The sequence below is a fragment of the Nycticebus coucang genome, chromosome 14 (assembly GCF_027406575.1).
Source record: "Nycticebus coucang isolate mNycCou1 chromosome 14, mNycCou1.pri, whole genome shotgun sequence".
Taxonomy (NCBI): Eukaryota; Metazoa; Chordata; class Mammalia; order Primates; family Lorisidae; genus Nycticebus; species Nycticebus coucang.
Genome location: NC_069793.1, coordinates 55639907 through 55650642, shown reverse-complemented (window position 1 = coordinate 55650642; position 10736 = coordinate 55639907). Strand labels below are relative to the sequence as shown.

Below are 10736 nucleotides of genomic sequence, written 5' to 3'. Positions count from 1 at the left end.
AAAAAAAAAAAAAAAAAAGGAACAAGTAACGGCTGGGATAGGAAGTTCAGGAAGACCTCACAGAGACAGAGTGGAAATGAGTGTGACAGATAGTGTGGGGGAATACTTCCTGGGCCAGCCGTGGAGTAGAAGAAACAGAGACATTTTGAAGGTAGACTCCAAGACATCGGGCAGAGGCTGCCCTTCCCAGGGGAAAAAGGAAGACTGGGCAGCTGCAAGTTTTCTGGCATAGAGAATCTAGGGAATAGTGATGCTATGGACAAAACAAGATGATAATAATAAATAGTGGTCACGAGCACTTATGTCTCAGGCACTGTTCATCCTCAGAATAAAGGCATGAGAGTCGTTATCCCTCTCATTTTGTGTAGAAGAATCAAGTCATAGGAGGTAACAGAGTTCAGTTCACCCCGAGGCAGTTTGACTTCAGGGCTTGCCTTCTTAAATCAAACGAAGCTGCCTGAGGAAGTCTGTGTGCAGGAAAAGATGAGTCTGAAATAATTTCAAATAACAGCAGGGTTTTGTAAAGTACTTTTGCTTTAACCCTGAGACATTTTCTCATCCTGATTTCTTATAACCCCAAATAGATAGAAATTACCAAACTTTGACAAATGGAGGGAGGTTCAGCATGATAGCTTAGCATGAAGCGCAGGCAAAATGCATGACAAGCATTGAGTGGTTGTTACATTTTACGCACTTCTGTGAGAGCTTCTCACAGTGAGACTCTGGGCAAATGTGTGAGAAGGGCAGGGTGAAGGGTACAGAGAACCCGGGGACTCCTTCTCCCCTAGAGTTCTTGAAAGAAATGAACCAAGCATCTACTCAATGCACAGAGATAATGTTTAGTAGCTCTGAAACCCAGGGAAGTAATATCCAGTACAGATCTGAGCTATTTTCTTTGCACACAGAAATTACATTTAGGAAAAAACGATTGAATCATGCTGTAAGAGACCCCATTTTGTAAAATTAAAATTTGTTTCTGTCTTGAAATACTGACTCAAACAATTCTAAAAATAGGGTCCTGGTGGCTTGTGGCTGCCATTGTGGAGGAGTGTTTCCCAGGGTTATTCTTGGTCTCAGCTTTATCAGGATACAGAAGAGACTGCAGGTAGTTAATGTACTTGATTGCAGCTCTAAGGGTTTCCACTTTGCTGAGTCGTTTCTCCAAATACTCCTCTGGCAGATGGTGTCGGAGCTGGGCATAGCCTTCATTGACACACTTTACCCGCTGCCTTTCCCGTTCATTCCTTTTTCGGATAAAGGCCGGCCCATAGGAGTAATCACATCTTCTGTAGTTTGGATAAGGCATTGGGAAGGAGATGGGGCAGGGTTCACTGTAATTGTCCATAATCAGGGAGTCACTGGGAAAAGGCAGCAATGGCAGCTCTTCAGAGTAAGAGGATGGCATAGGGGCCTCCTGGTATAGGTGGAAAGTGACCATGGGGTCCAGATAGAAGGACCTGTTCAGTGGCAAGTGGGCAGAATCAGAGAAGACAGGATGTTTGTCTGGCAGATTAGAATTGCCCTTATTATCCATCATTTCCTCTTTAACCTGGAAACATAATCAAGTTTATTAATTCGGCTATATAAAAAGAGAGCAGATATGATCTACATTTTTGGAGTTCGATATTTTGTTGTTGTTGTTTTGCAGTTTTTGGCCGGGGCTGGGTTTGAACCTGCCACCTCCAGCATAGAGGGCTGGTGTCCTACTCCTCTGAGCTACAGGTGCCACCTGGAGTTCAATATTTTAACTATTTCTACTTTGATGACTAGTTTCTGAGCTTATGTGGAAAAAACTAGATGGGGTTATAATATTCTAGGTGAAGTAAGAGGGGGATTTTTTTGATGGTACATAGAAATAGCACTAAGTAACATTGAATCACCTTGTGGGAAAGTCATTTCCCTTCAATTCCCTTTCAGTCCTGTAATGACAAAGGTGCAGGCTTAGTCTGGTGAGAATGTGTCTTCCATACCACTAGAGTGCTTTCTTGTGTGTGTGTGTGTTTTTTTTTTTTTTAGGCAGAGCCTCAAGTTGTCACTCTGGGTAGAGTGCTGTGACATCACAGCTCACAGCAACCTCCAACTCCTGGGCTCAAGCAATTCTCCTGCCTCAGCCTCCCAAGTAGCTGGGACTACAGGCGCCTGCCACAACGCCCAGCTTCTTTTTGGTTGCAGCCGTCATTGTTGTTTGGCAGGCCCGGGCTCAATTTGAACGCGCCAGCTCAGGTGTATGTGGCTGGTGCCTTAGCAGTTTGAGCCACAGGCGCCGAGCCCACCAGAGTGCTTTCTAACCCCTCTCAGGCTGAAGCCCTTAAGGGACTACTGCATACCTAGTTAGAATTTAAAAATGTCCCTAACTCCTGTTTATTGTGAACTATACTGATTTCACAGGTGCAGTAGTGACTAAGTTTTAAAAAATCAATCTACATGTATCAAAAATGTGAATTAAAGAAAAGTAGTTAAGTAAATAATAGTATAGGAGGAACGCCGATATAATGGCAAACATGAAGGCATATGCAAATAACTGAAGTTGGGGAGACACTGGCTACAATATTCAAATACACATCAAAGAAATCACAAACTAGTTAATGATCCTGCAAATTCAGGGGCACAGCCTTTTTAAATAATACCTGTTATGCTAGAAGCAAAAAGGGAAATAAAAATAAGAAAGGAATCCTTTGTTCTTAAATATTCACTACAAGATTCCTTTAAGTGAGAGATTTCCTTACCACATTTAAAACAGCTAATTTACAAATTTTTACTTTTATAGAACTAAATATATTGAGTAAAGTGAATCAATAATTAGTTTTTGTTGTTGTTGCTGGTTTCATGGAACACGAGGATAACCTAAGAGGTTCCACACCAACGTGTATTCCTTCGCCGTGAATAGGTCTACATCCGTCTCATTTTTAAAATCACCATCCCACCTGGGTGCAGTGCCTCCTGCCTATAATACTTGCACTCTGGGAGGGCAAGGCAGGGAGATCCCTTGAGCTCAGGAGTTTAGGACCAGGCTGAGCAAGGGCCAGGCGTGGTGGCTCATGCCTGTAATCCCAACACTCTGGGAGGCCGAGGCAGGTGGATTGTCTGAGCTCACTGGTTCAAGACCAGCCTGAGTCAGAGTGAGACCTTGTCTCTAAAAATAGCCAGGTGTTGTGGCAGGTGCCTGTAGTCCCAGCTACTCGGGAGGCTAAGGCAAGAGAATCACTTGAGCCCAAGAGTTTGACATTGCTGTGAGCTGTGACACCAGGGCACACTACCAGTGAAACTGGTAACAAAGGGCAACAAAGTGAAACTGTCTCACACACACACACACAAAAAGATACCAGCCTGAGCAAGAGTGAAACCCCATCTCTACTAAAAATAGAAAAAAATTAGGTGGGCCTTGTGGCAGGTGCCTGTAGTCCCAGCTACTTGGGAGGCTGAGGCAGCAGGATCACTTAAACCCAGGAGTTTGAAGTTGCTGTGAACTAGTCAGATGCCATGGCACTCTAGCCTGGGGAACGGAATGAGACTGTCTCAAAATCAATCAGTCAGTCACCATTAGATTTTGCCTTTCACTAGAATAATGAGATTTGATAAGGGCATTACAGTTTAAACAGTTAACTGGGAGACAGGGTAGTGCTATAGGAAAATAACATTTTTCTTTCATTAATAATATCCTCAGGTTTCAATCTTGGCTTTACTCCTTCCCGTATGTGGCCTTAGGCAAGTTTCTTTTTTTTTTTTTTTGTAGAGACAGAGTCTCACTTTATGGCCCTCTGTAGAGTGCTGTGGCCTCACCCAGCTCACAGCAACCTCCAACTCCTGGGCCCAAGCGATTCTCTTGCCTCAGCCTCCCAAGTAGCTGGGACTATAGGCGCCCGCCACAACGCCCGGCTATTTTTTGGTTGCAGTTTGGCCGGGGCCGGGTTTGAACCCGCCACCCTCGGTATATGGGGCCGGCGCCCCACCGACTGAGCCACAGGCGCCACCCAGGCAAGTTTCTTAACCTCTCTGAGCTTTAGCCTTTTCCTATGCCCAGTTGAGATATTAGCTATTCTGTAGGGTGGTTGTGAGGATGAAGTGAAAAAAAACAAAACATACAATCAACCCTCCACATCTGTGAATTCTGCATCTGTGGATTCAACCAACTGTGGATCCAAAATATTTGAAAAAATGAAAGGATGGGGCTCAGCGCCGGTAGCACAGTGGTTTCAGTGCCAGCCACATGCACTGAGGTTGGTGGGTTCGAACCCGGCCTGGGCCAGCTAAACAACAATGACAAATGCAACAAGAAAAATAGCCAGGCATTGTGACAGGTTGCCTGTAGTCCCAGCTACTTGGGAGGCTGAGGCAAGAGAATTGCTTAAGCCCAAGAGTTGGAGGTTGCTATGAGCTGTGACACCCCAGCACTCTACCGAGGGCGACATAATGAGAATCTATCTTAAAAAAAAAAAAAAAATGAAAGGATTGTTGCATCTGTGCTGAACATGTATAGACTTTTTGTTTCTTGTCATTATTTCCTCAACAATACGGTGTAACAAATATTTACATAGTATTTACATTATATCAGGTATTATACATAATCTAAAGATGATTTGGTATATGGGAGGATGTGTGGGTGTTATATGCAAATACTACATCATTTTATATATGGGCTTAAGCATCTGTGGATTTTTGGTATCTAAGGAGGGCCCTAGAACCAATCCCTAACAGATATTGAGGAACAACTTTGTGTATGATGTGCCAGGCACAAACTCTTTCCTTTCTTCAAAGATGAATACTTATATAGTATCCTTTTCTAACCTGCACCATATAAAAAATCTGGTTTATATTTTCCTTAACACTAGAGAATCAAAACATTGAATTATCCGAAGCACATTTGTTAGGAGATGAAGAACATATCTAAAATAGAAAGGAAAAAGCAACTTGAAATCTAATTATAAGCCTCCATAAACGAAGGAAATATGGTTTTCTGTTAACTTCTCAGGGGATTGATTTTTCACCTTAGGAGTGAGGAGTTGTTCTCTCTGATGAGCGTATTTATTTTATTTTATTTTATTTTTTTGCAGTTTTTGGCCAGGGCTGGGTTTGAACCCACCAACTCTGGCATATGGGGCCAGCACCCTACTCCTTTGAGCCACAGGCGCCGCCCGCATATTTATTTGTTTATTTCAGGCTCACTGTGTTACCCTGGGTAGAGTACCATGGTGTCATCATAGCTCACAGCAACCTCAAACTCTTGGACTCAAGAGATCCTCCTGCCTCAGTCTCCCTAGTGGCTGGGACTATAGGCACCTGCCGCAACACCTGGCTAGTTTTTTTTTTTAGTAGACACTGGGTTTCTCTCTTGCTCAGGCTGGTCTCCAAACTCCTGAGTTCAAGCAATCCACCTGCCTCAGCCTCCCAGAGGGCTTGGATTACAGGAGTTAGCCACCATGCTGGGCTGATTAGCATATTTAAAGAAAAAGAGGCAAACCAAACAATCACAGGTACACAAAACTCAGAAACAGTGTTACTGTTTATGAGCAAGATTAGATAACATGGGCACTTTTTTCTCAACCTGAGTACAGCAAAACCTCTGTAGGATGCAGGCTCTAAAACCAGAATTCCATTGTATTCCAAATCTTGTGAAAAATCCTATCTAGAACATCTTCTGACAAGACAAGGGACTCTGGAAGCAGAAAGGGCAGCAGGGGAAGGGTGGAGAGGTGGGTGGGAAGGGTTATAAGGAGTCATGGTAAAACAGGCTGGAAAAGGAGTCAATGCCAGGAAAAGCGATCAGGGGTGGGGGTGAGATGAGTGGGATAGGTCCAATTAAAAATCAAAACAGAGCAACAGGAAATAAAAGATTCCAAATTACTGACCAAATGACCTAAAATCAGTAACATAAAACAAAATTATCTGGAAGATTAAAAACCAGCCAAGATTCTGTCAAAGAGAAAAAGTTGCTGAAATAAGTTAGGAAATTCCCAAGCCAGGAATTCTAGGGGGTAAGAGATAAAGAAGATGTACGGCAGAAAGCTGCAAAATGATGGAAAGTTGGTACGAAGCCTATATTACTACATCTCTGAAAACAGCAGAGCCTTTTTTTTTTTTGCCTGAATTGATTAATAGGTTACCAAAAAATAAAGCAGATGTCATCAAAGCCAATTACACAAAATGATTCTTTTGCATATGGTTTTACCCTGAAAAGGTAATTTAAATGCTATCTTAAATATTGACCCAGATGTAATCTGTGTAATTTTTACATACCACAGGTAATTAAAACTTTCTAGGCTTTCATAGTGTTTTGTATAATTCTTGGAAAAGGAGCATAGTGTTTCTAGAAACACATTAATGATCAGCTTTTTCTGTTGATCATTTCCATTAAGTTCACCAATCATTGCAGTAGCATTTGAATATGATCAACTTCTTTTCAAAGATGAATATTTAACCATAAAACAATAGAGTAAGAGAATGAAAAAAATGTGTCAATTAAAAGAATCAAGGTAGGAAACCTAGTGGAGTCTGGATGTGTTTGTAGGAATTGAGTATGCATTTTTTAAAAGAAAGCAACACAGATGGTTAGGGTTGGGGCACAGCTCACACGCCTATCTTGGGAAAATCTCAGGTTTCTGTCTGAGAGCTCTTCTGGGAAATAAATGATGAGATCTTAATGATACAATCCTAAGATATTCTGGATGCTCTGCTGAGCATAAAAGCTTCAAGTTTCAGAGATATAAAAACATATCTAGCATATAAAAAACAAAAGCTACAGCTGAACATATAATTGAATTATGGAAAGTTAGAGCTGGGAAGAAGCTTAGAGGTCTTCTCCAAGCCCTCACGAGTTGTGATAGGTTGATAAGGTTGCAAAGTGAGCAGCAGGGCAAGTGCCAGAACCTAGGTGTCCTGACTTCTAAATGAAAACGCCACTCCTCTAGATGATTTAATTCCTAGCAAAATCTAAATCTTTCATTGTCTTTAAGATAATGGAATAATCAGCTGACAAAGTTCGTTTATCCAGTGTGCCCAGGGATTTTCTTAAAAACCATGTTTGTATTCTCCCCCACAGGCCACTCTTAAGATTAGTCTCTTACCTGAGTTTCATCATCAAGATGCTGTATTTGGGGCTGAGTCAGTCTGAACCTGATTTATAGGTGATCATTTAGTAACAGTATGCAAAGTAGCTTACAGTTAAACAGAACTGCTTAGTTCTGGTTTTGCTGTTTTTCTCTACCTACGAGGTAGGTATGGCAACACACAACAGTCCTGAACAGAAAGGAGTGCTTACAAAACTAGGCACTTGTAACAAATTCTTGTCTTTAAAGAATGCTACCCACCATTCATCGGGATTAGATGATAATAAAATTATTTATGGGAAATATCTTTAAGTAATAGTTTCACGTGTAAATATCGGTTGATCTATTTTTAGGTAGAGCTTAATGCTAGAACTAGGAAGGTCAGTGTGAATTTACATCTCTTTTTCCCTCTTAATAGACTTTATTTTTTTAAAGCAGTTTTGGGCTCACAGCAACATTGAATAGAAAAGCACAAAGAGGGCGGCGCCTGTGGCTCAAGGAATAGGGCGCTGGTCCCATATGCCGGAGGTGGTGGGTTCAAACCCAGCCCCGGCCAAAAAAAAAAAAAAAAAAAGAAAAGCACAAAGAGTTTCATATACTCCCTTCCCCCTACATGCACAGCTATTAATATCCCACACCTGAGTGGCACCTGTGTTAGAACTGATGCACCCACGTTGAAATCATTATCACCCAAAGTCCATAGTTACCGTTAGGGTTCACTCTTGGTATTATACGTTTACATTTTATGGGTTTTGACAAATATATATTATAGGTATCCACCATTGCGGTGTCTTACAGAATAGTTTCACTGCCTTGAAGATCCTTGCAGTCTGACTATTCAGCCCTCTCTCTTCCCTAACCCCTAGCAACCACTATTCCTTTTACTGGTTTTGGCTTTTCTAGAATGTCAGATAGTTGGAATTGTACCATAGGTAGCCTTTTCCTATTGGCTTCTTTCACTTAGTAATAATAACTTGATGTTCTGCCATGCCTTTTCATGGCTTGAAAGCTCATTTCTTTTTAGCACTGAATGATATTCCATTGTCTGAATGTACCACAAGTTATTTATCTATTCACCTACTGAAGGACATCTTGGTTGTTTCCAAGTTTTGGCAATTATGAATAAAGCTGCTATAAACATCTGCGGGCAGGTTTTTGTGTGAGACGTAAGATTTCTTTGGGTAATTACTAAACAGTGTGATTGCTGGATAACATATTCATGAGTAGTTTCATAAGAAACTGCCAAATTTTCTTCCAAAGTTGCTGTACCATTTTGCTATTCCACCAGCAAATAAATGAAAGTTTCTGTTTTTCACATCTTTGAGAGCATTTGTTGTCGGTGTTCTGATTTGGGCCATGCTTGATAGTCGTGTAGTGGTATCTCATTGGTTTAATTTGCACGTCCCTGATGACATGATATGGAGTACATGCTTAGTTGCCATCAGTAGCTCTTTAGTGAGGTTGTCTGTTAAGGAACTGTGCCCATTTTTTTTTTTTTTGTAGAGACAGAGTCTCACTGTACCGCCCTCGGGTAGAGTGCCGTGGCGTCACACGGCTCACAGCAACCTCTAACTCTTGGGCTTACACGATTCTCTTGCCTCAGCCTCCCGAGCAGCTGGGACTACAGGCGCCCGCCACAACGCCCGGCTATTTTTTGTTGCAGTTTGGCCGGGGCCGGGTTTGAACCCGCCACCCTCGGCATATGGGGCTGGCGCCCTACTCACTGAGCCACAGGTGCCGCCCGAACTGTGCCCATTTTTAAATTAACTTTTTGTTTTCTAAGTGAGTTTTAAGTGTTCTTTGTATATTTTGGATAACAGTCCTTTATCAGATCTGTCTTTTGCAAGTATTTTCTCCTGACTTGTGGTTTATCTTTTCATTGTCTTGACAGTGTCTTTCACAGAAGTCTTACATTTTAATAAAGTCTAACTTATCTATTATTTCTCTCAAGGATTGTGGCTTTGGTGTTCTATCTAGAAAGTCATCACCATATAGATTTCCTTTCTAGAAGTTTGATAGTTTTGCATTTTACATGTAGGCCTATGATCCATTTTGAGTTAATTTTTGTAAAGAGCGTAAGGTCTGTGTCCAGATTTTTTTTTTTTTTTTTTTTTGCATGTGGATATCCAGTTCTAGCACCATTTGTTGAAAAGACTGTCTTTTCACTTTACCTAACAAATGCAATCAGTGTAACCTGGTTTCTGGTACCCTCAATGAATCCCCAACAATAAAAAAAATAAATAAATAAATAAATAAATAAATAAAAAAGAAAAGACTGTCTTTTCTCCATTGTGTTGCTTTTGCTGCGTTGTCACAGATCAATTGGCTACATTTACGTGGGCTTACATATGTGCTCTCTATTGTGTTCCAAGGATCTGTTTATTTTTTTTTTTCCTGGTACCACACCGTCTTGATTACTATAATTCTATAGTAAGTCTCAAAATTGGGCAGTGTCAGTTTTATGACTTTGTAGTTAGTTCTCCTTTAACATCATGTTACCTATTCTGGGTCTTTTGCCTTTCTATATAAACTTTAGAATAAGTTTGTTAATATCTACAAAATAACTTTCAAGGATTTGATTGGGATTGCTTTGAATCTACAGATAAATTTGAGAAGAACTAACATCTTGATAATATTGAGTATTTCTTTTTCTTTCTTTTTTTTTTTTTGTTGTGAGACAGAGCCTCAAGCTATCGCTCTGGGTAGAGTGATGTATCATCATAGCTCACAGCAACCTCCAACTCCTGGGCTCAAGTGATTCTCCTGCCTCTGCCTCCCAAGTAGCTGGGACTACAGGCATCCGCCACAACACCTGGCTATTTTTTGGTTGTAGCCTTCATTGTTGTTTGGCGGGCCCAGGCTGGTGGAACCCACCAGCTCAGGTGTATGTGGCTGGCTCCTTAGCCACTTGAGCCACAGGTGCCAAGCCAATATCGAGTATTTCTATCCACAAACATGGAGTACCTTTTTACTTATTTACTTCTTTTTTTTTTTTTTTTTGCAGTTTTTGGCCAGGGCTGGGTTTGAACCCGCCACCTCTGGCATATGGGGCCAGTGCCCTACCCCTTTGAGCCACAGGTGCTGCCCAACTTTTTTTTAAACCAGAGGTTTGAGGTTCTTCTTATATAGCTCTTATACATATTTTGTTAGATTTATACCTAAGTATTTTATTTTGGGGTGCTAATATAAATGGTATTATTTTTACTTTCAAATTCCAGTGCTGGTATATAGGAAAGTCATTTTTAAAATATTAACCTTGCATCCTTGCAATAATCACTTATTAGTTCCAGCTATTTTGTCCACTCCTTTGGATTTTCTATAGACAACCATATCATCTATAAAGAAAGATAGTTTTGTTTCTTCCTTCCCAATCTGTATATCTTTTATTTCCTTTTCTTGTCTTATTGCTTAAGCTAGAACTTCCAGTAAAATGTTGAAGGAGTGATGACAGAAGATATCCTTGCCTTTTTCCTGACCTTAGTGGGTGAGCAGCTAGTTCCTCATCATTAAGTGTGATGTTAGCTATAGATTTCTTGTAGATATTCTTTATTAGGTTGAGGAAATTCCACTTTATTCCTAGTTTGCTGAGTTTTTATCACGAATAGAAGCTGAGTTTTGTGAAATGCTTTTTCTGTATCTATTGTTATGATTGATGTGATTTTTCTTTAGATGAAATGGATATTATTTTTGAAT

At 40.8% G+C, this 10736-nt stretch overlaps 1 protein-coding gene across 1 annotated transcript; it reads right to left on the bottom strand.

Moving 5' to 3' along the window:
* Nucleotides 1-953: 953 nt before the first annotated feature.
* Nucleotides 954-7090, bottom strand: ASCL3 (achaete-scute family bHLH transcription factor 3). Its single transcript, XM_053562943.1, has 2 exons — nucleotides 7062-7090; nucleotides 954-1549 (listed from the first exon to the last, which is right to left on the bottom strand). The coding sequence occupies exon 2, from the start codon at nucleotides 1535-1537 to the stop codon at nucleotides 995-997; it is 543 nt and encodes a 180-aa protein (XP_053418918.1). The 5' UTR covers nucleotides 1538-1549; nucleotides 7062-7090; the 3' UTR covers nucleotides 954-994.
* Between the last annotated feature and the right edge of the window lie 3646 nt (nucleotides 7091-10736).